This window comes from Primulina huaijiensis, chromosome 1 (assembly GCF_012295235.1).
Source record: "Primulina huaijiensis isolate GDHJ02 chromosome 1, ASM1229523v2, whole genome shotgun sequence".
Taxonomy (NCBI): domain Eukaryota; kingdom Viridiplantae; phylum Streptophyta; class Magnoliopsida; order Lamiales; family Gesneriaceae; genus Primulina; species Primulina huaijiensis.
In genome coordinates, this window is record NC_133306.1 from 7,110,977 (window position 1) to 7,127,586 (window position 16,610).

At 35.8% G+C, this 16,610-nt stretch overlaps 1 protein-coding gene across 3 annotated transcripts; it reads left to right on the plus strand.

Moving 5' to 3' along the window:
- The first annotated feature begins 3,548 nt into the window (after positions 1-3,548).
- LOC140980682 (C2 and GRAM domain-containing protein At1g03370-like) lies at positions 3,549-9,356 on the plus strand. Of its 3 annotated transcripts, none has more exons than XM_073446677.1 (9): positions 3,551-4,555; positions 4,869-6,113; positions 6,212-6,394; positions 6,530-6,813; positions 6,901-7,017; positions 7,441-7,703; positions 7,860-8,133; positions 8,285-8,557; positions 8,824-9,355. In XM_073446677.1, the coding sequence occupies exons 1-9, from the start codon at positions 4,207-4,209 to the stop codon at positions 9,016-9,018; spliced, it is 3,183 nt and encodes a 1,060-aa protein (XP_073302778.1). In that variant the 5' UTR covers positions 3,551-4,206; the 3' UTR covers positions 9,019-9,355. The 3 variants fall into 3 exon arrangements, with proteins under 3 accessions (XP_073302769.1, XP_073302778.1, XP_073302789.1); XM_073446688.1 differs by having other exon boundaries at positions 5,157-6,113; XM_073446668.1 differs by having other exon boundaries at positions 3,549-4,555; positions 6,530-7,017; positions 8,824-9,356.
- Positions 9,357-16,610: the final 7,254 nt, after the last annotated feature.

A 16,610-nucleotide genomic window follows, 5' to 3' on the forward strand; every position in this document is an offset into this window, starting at 1 on the left:
TTTTCCGCCCGAGCTAACAAGTCATCATAGCTCGACGGACGCTTCTTGACAAGCGACTTGAAAAACTCCCCTCCCCTCAGTCCTTGTGTAAAGGCACTTATCATGATGTCAGGGGTAGCCGTCGGTATCTCCAGCGCTGCACTGTTGAAACGCAGGACAAATTATCGCAAATTTTCAATCTCTTGCTGTTTCATCACGAAAAGGCTCAAATAATTTCTCTTGTGCCTCTTGCTGCTGGCAAATCGGTGCAAGAAAGCTGTAGCAAAATCCTCAAAAGACTGTATGGAGTTGGGCTGCAGGGTATTAAACCATTGCTGGGCTGACCTCACCAACATGCCCAGAAACACCCTGCACCTGACTCCATCTGAATATTGGTGCAACAAAGCCGCATTCTCAAATCTCCCCAAGTGTTCCTCAGGGTCAGTATGTCCGTCATACTCACCAATGTTAGATTGTCGGAAATTCGGAGGAAGCCCTTCCTCCAAGATGGCTAGTGAAAAAGGGCTTCCTCTCTTGGGTACCGGCGCTCTGCTTCCTACCTGCTCCCTCAACCTCCGTATCTCCTTCCACATCTCCCCCATCTCACTAATCTCCCCAGTTGGGAGGGGTTGCGTCTCCTCCACCCTGCTCTGGTGGACTTCAACATTTTCCTCACGTTCCTGACGGGCAGCCTGTTCCTCTACAGACACAGACTCTTGATTCCTTTTCATGGCCTCATCCACTGTCCGGCTAATAAATTGGCCCAACTGATCCAAGGTCAAGTTCCCCACGTTCTCATTGGGACGGGTTTGCTCGACCCTTGTCTCGTGAAGGGGCTGCTCGGTTCTTGTCTCTTGACGAGGTTGTTCCTGTCTCGTCTCAAGACGCGGTTGTTCATGTCTTGTCTCAACATGAGACTGTTCGGGTCCCCTCTAAGGACGCGATGATGCTGAGGTAGCTCTTCTACTTCCTTTCCTGCCTACCATCTCTACGTCTCAACTCAAGTTTTCCCACAGACGGCGCCAAGTGATACTCACGGGAAATTTCGGGTCTGATCCCAACGAGCGTCACTAGTTCAGACGTGGGCTTTAAGATCACCCTGAGCCTGAAATCAAGAATAAGACCGTTATAAGGGGGCCAGGAGGGTGTCCTAGCATAGACCCTTCGACGCTCAAGTCAGAGACTGAGGATATATCGGGGGAGTAGCTAAGGGTGCTGCTGAAAACAATATAGTGAATGAAATAACCGTACGCTCAAACCTGGTATTTATAGGAGAATACCTGGGCTTCTCATGGGCCCTTCACCTGTGGACCCTAAATATGGGCCGGATCTTGATGGGCTCATCCATGGGGTATCAATTCGGTATTCAGTATAGAAATTAATGGAATGGATTTTTAGATGCCCCTTCATTTCAGACTTGTTTGGGTATATCATATATATATAATTTTATATACTAAATTTTAAATAATTCCTTCTGGAGAATGGCAAGATTTTTCCTTGGATGTAGAAGGAAGACATACAGTTTTAAAGGATACCAGTATATAGGCACACACATTACTTGTTTATATAATCATTTTTATAATTTATTTGATTTATATACAAATAGTGTTAATATCATAATTATAAAAATTAATAAAAAAATCATATTACAATTTGAAATGATTATATTTAAACGAGGTCATACGATAGACATGCAAAATCAATAGACATATGCAAATGATGTAACACAATGTTGAAAAGAAATGACACGAGTTTTTTTTGTGAAAGTTGGAATGAAAAAATCTTCCTATATTTCTCCTTTCGTTTTTAGAAAATTCAACTAAAATACTTTGATAATTACAAAGATCACAACAATCCACTTTATTAAAACTTATCAAATCTTTTACTGAAATTCTTAGCACTCAACTTTAACAACTTACTAAAATCTGCATTGAAATAATCTTTCTGCATATACTCACACTTAATAAAAGATAAAACTAGAATACAATATAAGAGATTATGAAAACATCACACGAGATTTGTTGCTTGATCATATTGAACTTTTGATCGTGCGCTCTAAGCAATATATTAGAAGAGTTTTAGAACTTCTAAATTTTAGATAGATTATGATTTGATGTGATTCGTGGAGCTTCAATTTGAGTCTTGGATCAGCATTACATATAGGAAATGCAACGTTCAGATTTGAACGACTATAAATTAATTGTACGCAAGTAATAACATAAATAGTATTAAGTTCCATGTGCCTTTTGTCTTTTACTCAAAATAATATGCGACAATTAATGCTTGGTGCACTACTATAAAACAATCATATTGCCCAAAACATTTCTGAACTTAGGATTTGCTGATTATTGAGTTTGACCATAGTAGGAAAAATTCAAAGTTCAATCGATAATATGATTCAGTGAAGTCACATGATATTAAGTTAATTTTCAGCGAAAACTTCTTAGATAAGGTCTTCTGAAATATGTAAGAGGGGTATTTTGATTAGGAGGATGTAAACGAGCTGAGCCGAGCACTATCAGGCTCAAGCTCGATTCGAGCTTTATTTATTAATAGCTCGAGCTCGATTCATAATAAATTGAGTTCGGTTCATTAATAACTCGTTTATCATGTTTAATGATCATGGCTCGAGCTCGAGCTCGGCTCATTAAATGAACTCGTTTTCGAGCTCGTTAAACAAGTTCATTTTTTATTTAGTCTAACAAACTCGTTTTAGAGCTCATCGAGTACTTTTATTCAAGGCCAACTAAGATATGAAGACTTAAGGGATATTTTTTCATTTATTGCATTTCAATATCCCGCATTTCACTAAAATAGGAATGTGTGACAAAAACTCATGGCTCAACAAGGTAGCCCTAAAAAAGAACAGGATCACGAGCTTACAAATCGAACATCATAAAGCTTTAGCTCGGTCCGATAAACTGTCAAGCTCGGCTCGATAAGTTTAACTAACGATCTCGAACGAATTTTTTACTAAGTCGAGCTCCGAGTAACTCGTGAGCGATTTGATTCATTTACGTCCCTACTTCTGATATTCTTCTGCTAATTTTACGTATTTGCTGAATTCCATCAAGTGCACTTTCATGTTTTACAGCATATCACCAAAACTTATAATTACCGGGAAAAATAAGAACATGATATCATTTTTAACAATATAGTAAAAATATATGCATCTATATTCAATTAAAATATTAAATGATAAATTTATTTGATACATTTAGCTTGCCATAAGATGTTCAATTGATCGATCATTTCGGCGTGATCGAATTATAAAAAACTAAACCAATTAAATTTTATTTGGTTAAATCTAACTTGCCATTTACCAAATCAAACCAATCGAATATACATATAAATCTACTTCAAAATATACATACACACATTAATCAGAATAACTAATTTTTTAAAAAAGATAGAATACAACTAAATTAACTAAAACTGAAATATGCGTAAAATCCATGCAAAATAATTCAAATCTTTTGAAATTTATTATCCAAATTATTAGAATAACTAATGTACGTTGTCCAACTAAATAGAGATGCGTTCCATCTTTTGCTCTTACTTAACAGTCAATTCTGGAATATGTTTTTGTTTTGTGCAGATCTATCAATGTTAATATGGTAGAAAAATAGAACTTGCAGTGAAATGGAAAATTGTTTATTGTAAGTCAATGCTCGAAAGAAAGTACGAGAAGGAGACGTGCTAAGCTTCGAAAAGTCAAACGCTCATTTTTCAACTTTCCCTAGTAGCCACGAATCTAAACTCCATTTTTCTTGATCTTTGAAGAGTTCATTCTTCATTCTGTTGTGTTCTTTTCTCAAGAATCCGACCTTTAACTTTGCCTGCTCTTCAATCGGGAGCGAGCCAATTACTTCACACTACAGTTCAGTTTCTCTCGAGTTCTACGGTTCTTTTCCGAGTGATCGGCTCTGTTTTTGATATCCTAAGATTTCAACTTTATGGTTTATTTGTAAACCCTTTACTCTGTGTGATTTCTGTACCCAAAGTCTTGATCTTTGGAAGCATATTATTTATTGATTGAATTCATCCGTCCCGTTCGAAGCATATTATTTATTGCAAACAATACGCGTTTCCTTTCTTGAACACGACATTTGTCCCCATAGAAATTCAATTATTCATGTAAGATTCATTGATTTACTAAGAATGAAATTTGTTTTTCTTGGGATGGAATAACTAAAGACTCGATCTTGATTTGGTTTCCCGCGAACAATGAAGCTTCTAGTGCGCGTAATCGAAGCAAGAAACCTACCGGCAATGGACCCAAACGGGTTCAGTGATCCGTATGTGAAATTACAGTTAGGGAGGCAGAGGTACAGGAGCAAAGTTATCAAGAAATGCTTGAACCCTTCATGGTGTGAGGAATTTTATTTTAAAGTCGATGATTTGAAAGAAGAGCTTCTTATATCTGTTTTTGATGAAGACATGTTCTTCAATGATGATTTTATTGGGGAGGTCAAGGTGCCCGTTTCTTGGGTTTTTGAAGCCAAGGACAAGTCCCTTGGCACTATTTGGTTCTCCTTGCAGCCTAAGGATAGAAAGGCCAAGAACAAAGATTGTGGTATGGATTTAACTTAATGTTTTTTCTCTAATGGGCATTGTTGATTATGTACTTTGAGATCACCGGTGATGAAATTTCCGATTTTGAGTTTATGATGCTAAAATAGCTGTTCAATTTAGGATATGTTTGGTTGAATAATAGGTCAATGGAGAGTTTGATATGTTGAGTGATAGCTTAGTTTAATTTCCATCTTTTCTTTATTTATGATGGATGATGGAGTGATTTTTCATAAATAAAAAGATGGGATGTTTAGTAGAAGTCCTGATTTAGTTCATCAGCTGATAATTGACAAGTGCTCTATTCTCATATATAGGTGAAATTCTTCTCACAGTGTGTGTGTCAAATAATAACTCATTATTGGATGTGCCACAATTCAGTGATTCTGTAAACTTAAACTCGCCAAGAAAGCCTGTAGATTCTCTAGGCTCGCCAAGGAAGTCTTCTTCTCTAAGACCATCTTCCCCTATGAGGGTAGAAGATTCTGTCCCGTCTAGAGAGGAAAAATTATATCAAACAACATTAGCTGGTCGAATTGCTCAAATTTTTAATAAAAATGTGGACTCAATGCCTGTTGCTACTGCTGATGCAACTGATGCAGCAGAGTTAACCCAAGGTGTGGGTTCCGTGGTGTTGGAGGGCAAGTTGCCCGAAGAAAAATCCTCATCGGTTGATTTTGAAGAATTGATGAAAAGTATGGAGATGAGCGACCGAGGAGGCGAAATTCCAAGTAGCTTATCTGGAGGGATAGTTGTGGACCAACTGTATGGAGTAAGGCCACAGGAGCTGAACTCAATACTCTTTTCGCCTGATTCAAACTTTTTGAAGTCTTCATCGGACTTACAAGGTTCTACTGATTTGTTGATAGGACCCTGGAAATTTGAGAATGAAGGTGAAAGCCTTACAAGAGTGGTTTCCTATACTAAAGCTCCGAGTAAATTGATTAAAGCTTTAAAAGCTATAGAGGAGCAAACATATTTGAAAGCTGACTCAAAGACATTTGCTGTTTTAGCCTCTGTGAGCACTCCAGATGCTCCATATGGGAAAACTTTTAGGGCAGAAGTGCTTTACTGCATTGCTCCAGGGCCAGATCAACCATCCGGGGAGCAGTCATCTCGGCTGGTAATCTCTTGGCGGGTTAACTTTTTGCAAAGCACTATGATGAAAGGCATGATTGAAGGGGGAGCGAGACAAGGCATAAAGGACAGCTTTGACCAGTATCAGAAGTTGCTCTCCCAGAATGTAAAGCCGGTTGACATTAAAGATATCGGGTCCGAGAAAGATCAACTTTTGGCAACTCTTCAGGCTGAGAGCCAGTCCGACTGGAAATTGGCGGTTCAGTATTTTGTGAATTTCACAGTGTTCTCGACCATTTGCATAGGGTTATATGTTATTGTGCATATATGGCTGGCCATGCCTAGCACAATTCATGGTCTTGAGTTTATTGGTTTGGACTTGCCTGATTCCATTGGTGAATTGTTTGTGTCTGGAATACTAGTTCTGCAAGGCAAACAAGCGTTAGAGTTGATGTCTCGATTTATTCAGGCAAGATTGCAAAAAGGTATTCAAATAGAATTATTCATAATTGTGTAGTTTCTGGGGTTAATGACAACCTATCTGACGATGCGAATTTTACCCCTTTCCATTACTATGTTGAAGGCACGGATCATGGACTCAAAGCACAAGGGAAAGGTTGGTTGCTCACGGTTGCCTTAATTGAAGGAAGTAGTTTTGCAGCTGTTGACTCAAGTGGGTTCTCGGATCCTTATGTGGTATTCACTTGCAACGGGAAAACGAGAACCAGCTCTATCAAGTTCCAGAAATCTGACCCTCTTTGGAACGGTAAATTTAGGATCTTTTTGTTCTATTGGTTGCTAATTGTGTGATATGTTTCTTTCTAAGATTGAGATGTAGTTCACTCTTATTTTGGGGTTATGTTTTGTGTTCAATTTCCACTGAGATCCATGTCTCATGCAGAAATTTTTGAATTTGATGCAATGGATGAGCCTCCATCTGTGTTGGATATGGAAGTTTTCGATTTTGATGGGCCCTTTGATGAAGCTATATCACTTGGGCGCACTCAGATTAATTTCTTGAAATCTAGTGTTTCAGATTTATCTGATGTATGGATTACTCTTGAAGGAAAGTTAGCTCAAGCATGCCAGTCAAAGTTGCATTTAAGAATTTTCTTGAATGATACAAGGGGTAGCAATGTCGTGAAAGATTATATAACTAAGATGGAAAAGGAGGTCGGAAAAAAGGTGAAATTCTTTCTGTCTTATGGATTCACTTCACGGTCAAATTACACATTTTGTTTTCTCTTTAATCAATGCATGAATTGTTTGCAGATAAGAGTTCGTTCTCCTCAAACAAATTCAGCATTTCAAAAGCTTTTCGGACTTCCACCTGAGGAGTTTCTCATCAATGACTTTGCTTGCCACTTGAAACGGAAAATGCCTCTCCAGGTATATTTTTCGGCAACTGTTAGAAATCAAAGAATATATTGTGGAATTTAGATATTATATTAATAATTTATGATGCATCTTTTGTATAATTCCAATGTGTTTTAGTTGTAATAAATATTATATCAAGATATTTTTACTTCTATAAAAGTGAATACAGAGGGGTGATTATTTCATTTAAAACTAGGAGAGTTTATCAGAGTTTTATTCCCGTGTTGTGTTGTAAATGTAGGCCTTTATGATTGAAATACAAGGATCTTATATTGTCTTGTGTTGTGTTTCATTGCATCTTCTTCTTCTTTTTTTTATCATTGGACACTAGCCAATAAGCCAAATCATTTAAGTTGGAATTAACAAATCCAACTCCCACTTTTATGCGTTTACACAATTTAGGTAATTGTTAATGATTTATTGATATGATGGCAGGGCCGTCTCTTCCTGTCGCCAAGAATTATCGGGTTCCACGCCGATCTATTTGGTCGGAAAACCAAGTTTTACTTTCTCTGTGAAGATATAGAAGATATTCAAGTTATACCTCCAACTTTGTCATCAATGGGAAGTCCAATCATCATCATGACACTAAGGCCCGGAAAAGGTTTTGATGCACGTCATGGAGCGAGGACACAGGATGCAGAAGGCAGACTGAATTTTCATTTTCACTCATTCGTATCTTTCAATATCGCTCACAGGTAATAATCATGATTCTACTAAGTCTCACTTCTTTCCTGAATGGCTTATCTGACGCGTGTTAGAATGATTTTTGCTCACGATTTTTTACATTTTCTACGTATTCATGATTTATCCCAGTTTCTTTTTCTAAAAGAAAACTTGTGAATACTGTTCAGAACAATCATGGTACTCTGGAAGGCAAGAGCCTTGACTCCTGCACAAAAGGTTGAAATGGTTGAGGAAGAATCCAATTCTAATAGTGAAGAAACTGCTGTAGAGGACTCCATAGCCAAAAAGGTCCAAGCTGCAGAGGAACTCGAGGCTCAAAATCTTCACGCGGGAGATGATGAAAATGAACTAAGACCCCTTCAAACTGAGGAGAGCGGATCTTTTATTGGAATCGAGGATGTTAACATGTCTATGGCTTATTCTTCAATCCTATCTCTTCCTGTGAGTGTTGAACCTTTTGCACCACCATTTATTTACGTTTTTGTTTAGATCAGATCGATTTTCTCTGCTATGAGATTTTGATTCTCCATGCAATCCATATTTGCTTCGTGTGTATGTTGAGATGTTAAAAGTTTTCATTCATTACTTCCAGACTAGTTTCTTTATGGAGTTGTTCAGAGGGGGTGAAATTGATCAAAATGTCATGGAACGAGCCGGATGCCTCAACTACTCTCACACCCCCTGGGAATCTGAAAATTCGGATGTTTATCAGAGACAACTATATTACAAATTCGATAAACATGTATCCCGTTACAGAGGAGAAGTGACCAGCACTCAGCAAAAGTCTACGCTTCCCGATAGAAATGGTTGGCTTATAGAAGAGGTCATGACTCTCCACGGGGTTCCTCTTGGCGACTATTTCACTGTAAGAGCATTTCTGACCAACTACATGAAATATCTTTGGCTCGAGTCTTGACTTGTATGATTTATATTTTTTTCTGACGAAAAACAAACATGTGTGGATCTAGCAAAGGCCAAGTGAAAATTTTGAGATTTTATCAGTAATTTTTTTCTGAAAAATTCTACTTTCCTCCCCTCATGAACACCGGTCTAGTTCCCCTAGTACAAAATCATGGCTCTGTCCTGATGCAAGATTCCTTTTACTGATTACGCGTGATGGTTTTTATGCAGCTTCATTTAAGGTATCAAGTCGAAGATTTACCTTCAAGGTCCGTAGGATGCAATGTCCAAGTATACATTGGAATCGCGTGGTTGAGATACACAATATATCAAAAGAGAATCACAAAAAACATCCTGTCTAATTTGCAGGATCGCCTGAAAATCATGTTCAGCGTCCTGGAGAAGGAATACATTTCAGGGGCATAGATTGCTGATTGGAAAGAACAAATCTTTTTTGTATTCTGCGGAGAGGAGCGATTGCCTCTAAATCTGACATAAGTTGGATGAAGCTCGGTTACGAAATACACGTTATTGACAAGCCTGGTGCAGATGGGGTATCATTCCATGTCTGTAACTTTTGTTCATTGCACAGTTATGATTTTTATATATGTGAAAGTGTATGCAATGCTTTGAGCGCCACATGTTAGTTGGAAAAATGTAACTGGATCCATTTTTTGGGGTCTTAGAAGATGGTATACCTTTCTTCTGTAAATGTTGAATTTGCTCTAGGTGATCCATGGACAATGGAATATACACAAAAACTTGTGTGAGACGATCGCACGGGTCGTATTTTGTGAGACGGATATCTTATTTGGGTCATCTATGAAAAAGTATTATTTTTTATTGTGAATATTGGTAGGATTGATCCGTCTCACAGATAAAGATTCATGAGACCGTCTCACAAGAGACCTAATCATGGATATAATGTGTTGCTTTGTTTTTTTTTTTCCCCCCTTTTTCGGGACCATGAAGTTACTCAAACATAATTTGTTTGAGCTCGAAGATAACAAAACTTGTGGTCAATGGTTTATATTTCATCTGACACTTAAGTCTCAAATTTGAGACATGAAAAAACTTACGGCCAAGCGCACCGAAACAAAGGAGATTTATAACCTACGGGTTTCATGGTAAGAACGGCGAGATAGAAGAGTTGCTCGTTATTTGAGTGAATTGTCTGGTTCGAATGATAGATGGCAAGAATAGATATTGTAATATTCTGTAAATGATAATTATATCATTTTCTCATAAATTTTTTTAAAATATATCATTTTAATTAATTTTAAAAAAAAATTGAGTTGGAATATTTGTTGAACTAAAAATAAAATATTATTTTTGTTGTGAAAAAGTAAAAATTTACGGTAAAAAAGTAAAAATCTCAAACTCTCAAAATTATCACACTACACACTTTATAATATTTTTCTCTCAACTCAATTGTGATTTTCTTCACAAATGAGAGATCTATTTATAGAAAATTTTTACAAATAATCCAAAAATAAAATACATCATTACCTACATCATCACACACTAATTTTCAATATTCAACACCTAATTTTACCTAATTTTCAACATTCAACATTCACATTTTCAACACAAATATTTAACACATTTTTAAATAATATTTCAACACTCCCCCTTGTGATGATGATCATAATGATTGTATACATTACGTGTTTTTATACTGCCTCGTTAAAAACCTTACTAGGAAAAACCCATTGGGATAAAAACCATAGTAAGGGAAAAAGAGTGCAGTCACGTAAACTCCCCCTCATGTTGACACGAACAATTCTTCACAAATTTCGTAGATTGCGCATCCCAATATTATATATGTGCTTTCTGAATATTGTCGTAGGAAGTGCCTTTGTGAAGAGATCTGATGAGTTTTCACTTGATTGAATGTGACGAACATCAATACATTTATTCTTCTCAAGCTCCTTGGTGAATGCGAAGAACTTAGGAGGAATATGTTTAGTTCTGTCGCTTTTTATGTATCCTTCTTTCATTTGAGCAACACATGCAGCATTATCTTCATATAGTATCACAGGCTTCTCGTCGAATGATAATCCGCATGAGATTTGGATATGTTGAGTCATTGATTTTAACCACACACATTCACGGCTTGCTTCATGTAGTGCAATAATCTCGGCATGATTTGATGAAGTTGTTACAAGTGTTTGTTTCTGTGAACGCCAAGAAATTGCAGTGCCTCCACGAGTAAATACATATCCAGTTTGAGAACGTGCTTTGTGTGGATCAGATAAGTATCCAGCATCGGCATAACCAATTATACTTGGATTAGCATCTTTTGAATACAAAAGTCCCAAGTCTGTCGTTCCTCGTAGATAACGGAATATATGTTTAATTCCGTTCCAATGTCTCTTTGTTGGATATGTGCTAAATCTTGCCAATAAATTTACGGCAAAAGATATATCAGGCCTTGTACAATTTGTAAGATACATAAGGGCACCGATAGCACTTAGATATGGTACTTCTGGACCAAGAATATCTTCATCATCTTCACATGGACGGAATGGATCCTTTTCTATGTTTAATGATCTAACAACCATTGGAGTACTTAAAGGATTTGATTTGTCCATATTAAAACGTTTAAGGATCTTTTCTGTATAATTTGTCTGGTGAACAAATATTCCACATTCTTTTTGTTCAATTTGTAAACCCAGACAATACTTGGTTTTTCCAAGATCCTTCATTTCAAATTCTTCTTTCAAGTATGACACAACTTCTTGAATTTCCTTATTTGTTCCAATGATGTTTAAATCATCAACATATACAGCAATAATTACGCATCCGGATGTTGTTTTCTTAATGAAAACACAAGGGCATATTGAATTATTTACATATCCCTTTTTCATCAAGTGATCACTTAGCCTATTATACCACATTCTGCCGGATTGCTTCAACCCATATAATGATCTTAGTAATTTCACAGAATAACATTCTCTGGGTTTTGAACTTTGTGCTTCAGGCATCTTAAATCCTTCAGGGATTTTCATATATATATTACTATCAAGTGATCCATATAAGTAGGCTGTAACAACATCCATAAGACGCATTTCTAAATTTTCAGATACTGCCAAGCTAATCAAATACCGAAACGTAATTGCATCCATCACAGGAGAATACGTTTCTTCATAATCAATTCCAGGCCTTTGAGAAAAACCTTGTGCAACAAGTCGAGCTTTATATCTTACTATTTCATTTTTCTCATTTCGCTTTCGAATAAAAACCCATTTGTATCCAACAGGTTTTACACCTTCAGGTGTAAGGACTATAGGTCCAAAAACATTACGTTTATTTAGCGAATCCAATTCAACCTGGATGGCATCTTTCCATTTTATCCAATCCTGCCGATTTTTACATTCACCAAAAGATTTTGGTTCATGATCTTCATTATCATTTATGATGTCGATTGCCACATTATAAGAAAATATATCATCAATTTCTTCTATATCTTTTCGGTTCCATATTTTTCCAGTATTAATATAATTGATAGAGATTTCATGATTCTCGTCAGTTTGTGGTTCTGACAAAACATTTTCATCATCATGTGTTTCTTCAGGAACATCATTCTCTATTTTGTGATCATTATGTGTTTCTTCAGGAACATCATTCTCTATTTTGTGATCATTGTGTTTCTCTATGAATTTTCTTTTTCGAGGATTTTTATCCTTGGAACCAACTGGCCTTCCACGCTTCAGGCGTTTAATGACATCATGACTATCTTCAATTTGTTTCTTCGGAATTTCAATTCGAGCAGGGGCATTTGCAGCATGTATATATGATTTAGTTACCCCTTTTGTGTCTGCAAATGCATCTGGTATTTGATTTGCTATTCTTTGCAAGTGCACAATTTGCTGTACATCTTTTTCACATTGTTTTGTTCTTGGATCCAGATGTAACAATGATGATACATACCATGTAATTTCTTTTTCGGTATGTTTCTGTTCTCCCCCTAACATTGGGAAGATTTCCTCATTAAAATGACAATCAGCAAAACGTGCTGTGAACACGTCGCCTGTCTGTGGTTCAAGATATCGAATGATCGATGGACTATCATAACCAATATAAATTCCAATCTTTCTTTGAGGTCCCATTTTCTTTCGTTGAGGTGGTGCAATAGGCACATACACCATACATCCAAAAATTCTCAGATGAGAAATGTCTGGTTCTTTACCAAATGCAAGCTGCAATGGGGAGTATTTATGATATGCACTTGGTCTGATGCGAATTAATGAAGCAGCATGTAAAATTGCATGTCCCCATATAGAAATAGGGAGCTTTGTTTTCATAATCATTGGTCTAGCAATCATTTGCAGACGTTTAATCAATGATTCAGCCAATCCATTTTGAGTATGTACATGAGCAACAGGATGCTCAACAATGATTCCCATAGACATACAATAATCATTGAAAGTCTGGGAAGTAAATTCACCAGCATTATCAAGTCTAATTTTCTTGATTGTATAATCGGGAAATTGATTCCTCAATTTTATTATTTGAGCAAGTAATCTTGCAAATGCAACATTTCGAGTTGACAATAAACATACATGTGACCATCTGCTGGAGGCATCAATCAATACCATAAAGTATCTGAATGGTCCACATGGTGGATGGATTGGTCCACAAATATCACCCTGAATACGTTCAAGAAACATTGGTGATTCAGTTTGGATTTTGGCTGGTGATGGTCTTATAATAAGTTTTCCAAGAGAACATGCTTTACATTGAAACTTATTATTCTGAAAGATCTTCTGGTCTTTCAATGGATGACCATGTGTATTTTCTATAATTCTTCGCATCATTGTTGAACCAGGATGTCCTAATCGATCATGCCAATTGGTTAATATTGAAGAATTATCAATTACCATGTTTGATTCAATGGGACGTATATGTGTATAATGCAATCCAGTAGGGAGCATTGGTAGTTTTTCAATCACATATTTCTTTCCTGATTTATATGTGGTAAGACACATATATTTCTCATTCCCTTCATTCATTGTTTGAGTATCATACCCATGGGAATATATATCATTAAAACTCAACAAATTTCTTTTCGATTGTGGTGAATATAAAGCATCATTGATCAAAAATTTTGTACCATTAGGTAACAAAAATTGTGCTTTACCACATCCTTTAATCAAGTCTACAGGACCTGATATTGTATTCACCGTTGTTTTTGTTGGTTTTAGTTCCAAGAAATATCTTTTATCTCGGAGGATAGTGTGCGTTGTACCACTATCAGGTATGCAAACTTCAGCTTGGTTCGTAGCATTTTCCATATTTGAACTTCAAAAAAATATGCAATGAAATAAAATTATTGACAATAAAATACAATACAATATAACACACTATAAAACATTATCATACGAATACATAAAAAATAAAATATTTTACATATTTATTCCACCATCAAATTGATCATTATCTGAGAAATCAATCAGAAAATCTCCAGCATCAAAATGAGTTGAACCACTCAAAGGTTCACTGTGTTCAGTAAAGTTGGTCTCCTTTTCTTTCCCCTTTATTGATTCTTTATAAAGTTTACAAAGGTGCTCAGGGGCTCGACAAATACGGGACCAATGTCCTGGAGTACCACATCTGAAACAAGAACTTTCAAATCTTTTTGAGTGATTCTCATTAACACTCATATTCTCTTGATGCCTTTTCGGTGGGTGGTTTGGGACGTTCTTTTGAGATGAGTTATAGAAATAACTATCTCGATTATTTTCAAAACCACGGCCGCGTCCACGACCACGACCACTTCCACGTCCACGTCCACGTCCACGACCACGACCACGACCTCGATTTTGTCCTCGACCAAAATCTTGTCTGTAACTTTGATTTTGGTTTCCAGGTTTAAATTCATTTTTGCTTACAGCATTTACTTCTGGAAATGCTGTTGATCCAGTGGGTCGGGACTGATGATTTCTCATTAATAGCTCGTTGTTCTTTTCCGCCACAAGAAGACAGGCGATGAGTTCAGAATATCTCGCAAATCCACGCACTCTATATTGTTGCTGTAGTGTTATATTTGATGCGTGAAACGTGGAAAATGTTTTTTCAAGCATTTCCGATTCTGTAACCTCATGTCCACAAAATTTTAACTGCGAGATTATTCTATACATCGCTGAATTGTAATCACTGACTTTTTTAAAGTCTTGGAATCTTAACATATTCCATTCATCACGGGCGGTCGGAAGTATAACTTCCCTTATATGTTCAAATCTCTCTTTTAATCCTTTCCACAGAGCCATGGGATCTTTTTCGATGAGATATTCACATTTTAAACCTTCATCAAGGTGTCGTCGTAAAAATATTATAGCTTTTGCTTTTTCTTGTGATGAAGATATACCATTTTCTTTAATGGTCTCGCTTAGACCCAATGACTCAAGATGCATTTCTACATCAAGAGTCCATGGCATATAGTTTTTCCCAGTAATATCAAGAGCGATGAATTCGAGCTTTGCCAAGTTTGCCATGGTGGTACTAAAAATTACGATGCATTTTATTAGTTAATGAATATTGCAATACAAAGTAATGGATAAACAACAAGTACAAGTATTCGTAAAAATAAAGAAAACACACGAGGAGGATATTCTCCGATAAATACAAGACTGGTGAGTATGATAACCAAAATAATTAAAAATAACCTCGTGAAAGCCATCTTCTTTTTTTCTTCGAAAATTTGATGAAGAATAATTTTTAGAGAAGAAGAGAAAGTTGGAGTGATTGAATGTATTTGTGAGATTGTATTTATAGAGCAAAAACTAGCCGTTTTGTTACCGTTTATTACCGTTGGTGTATAAGAAAATAAATGTATGTATTTGTATAATTTTATGGTAATAATATGGTGTATATAATATTAGTCATATTTAAATAATTATGTATATCATATCACATTATTATAATTAGGTGTCATAAGTTATTTTGTTTAAAAAACCTTATAGGCTTTTATACTTGTCGTATCCCTTACCGGGAGTGTGGGATGTCGTCTTAACATCCTCCCAGGATTTATAACAAGTTTTTGAAAAAATTATTTTTATTATTTCTAACAATAACATTATATTATATATTACATATATAAACAATAAATAAATAACAGTAAAATAAATATTATTACTTTTGTTACCTTTTTCTTCTGTTCGGAGCTTGGAAAAATATGGAGGACTTTTAGAGCTTCGTGCTGATAACGTGTTGTGAAAAAGTAAAAATTTACGGTAAAAAAGTAAAAATCTCAAACTCTCAAAATTATCACACTACACACTTTATAATATTTTTCTCTCAACTCAATTGTGATTTTCTTCACAAATGAGAGATCTATTTATAGAAAATTTTTACAAATAATCCAAAAATAAAATACATCATTGCCTACATCATCACACACTAATTTTCAACATTCAACACCTAATTTTACCTAATTTTCAACATTCAACATTCACATTTTCAACACAAATATTTAACACATTTTTAAATAATATTTCAACAATTTTGTCCGACACATAACGGCCCTGAGTTTTTGGATGGATAATTGATTGTACGAGAAATGAAGACTTGAAAAAGATACGGTTTAATGAGGGCCAACATGGGTATCTTGGATGAGCCCACGAATGGGTTAGTCCATTGTACTCACAGGCCCACAACACCAATTTTCCCATTAAAATACGAAATGTGGTGGCAACCAACAAATCATGCCCAATCTCATTTTTCTAAATAATATTCCATTTCATGATTTAAATATTATTGCTACATAAATTTTTTGAATTAAGATAATTTTTTTCAATTATGATAAATTAAAATACAAAGCACTCTCTGTTTGCAATCCAAGTTCATTGAAATAATATTTCAACATGGGATGAGGGGGGTCACGGGCTCAAATATGTATCTTGTTGAAGAAGTAGAAATATCATATCTTTATCTTATAAATATATTATATATATAAAATCATAAGATAAATTTTTTCTAAGATGTGAGGAAAAAGCATATCTTTATGTGGTCTATAT

Coding starts and splice junctions, on each gene's coding strand:
- LOC140980682 (XM_073446668.1), top strand. CDS start 4,207: ATGAAGCTTCTAGTGCGCGTAATCGAAGCAAGAAACCTACCGGCAATG. Junction 7,018..7,440: donor AACGGAAAATGCCTCTCCAG/GTATATTTTTCG, acceptor ATATGATGGCAG/GGCCGTCTCTTCCTGTCGCC. Junction 8,134..8,284: donor CTTCAATCCTATCTCTTCCT/GTGAGTGTTGAA, acceptor CATTACTTCCAG/ACTAGTTTCTTTATGGAGTT.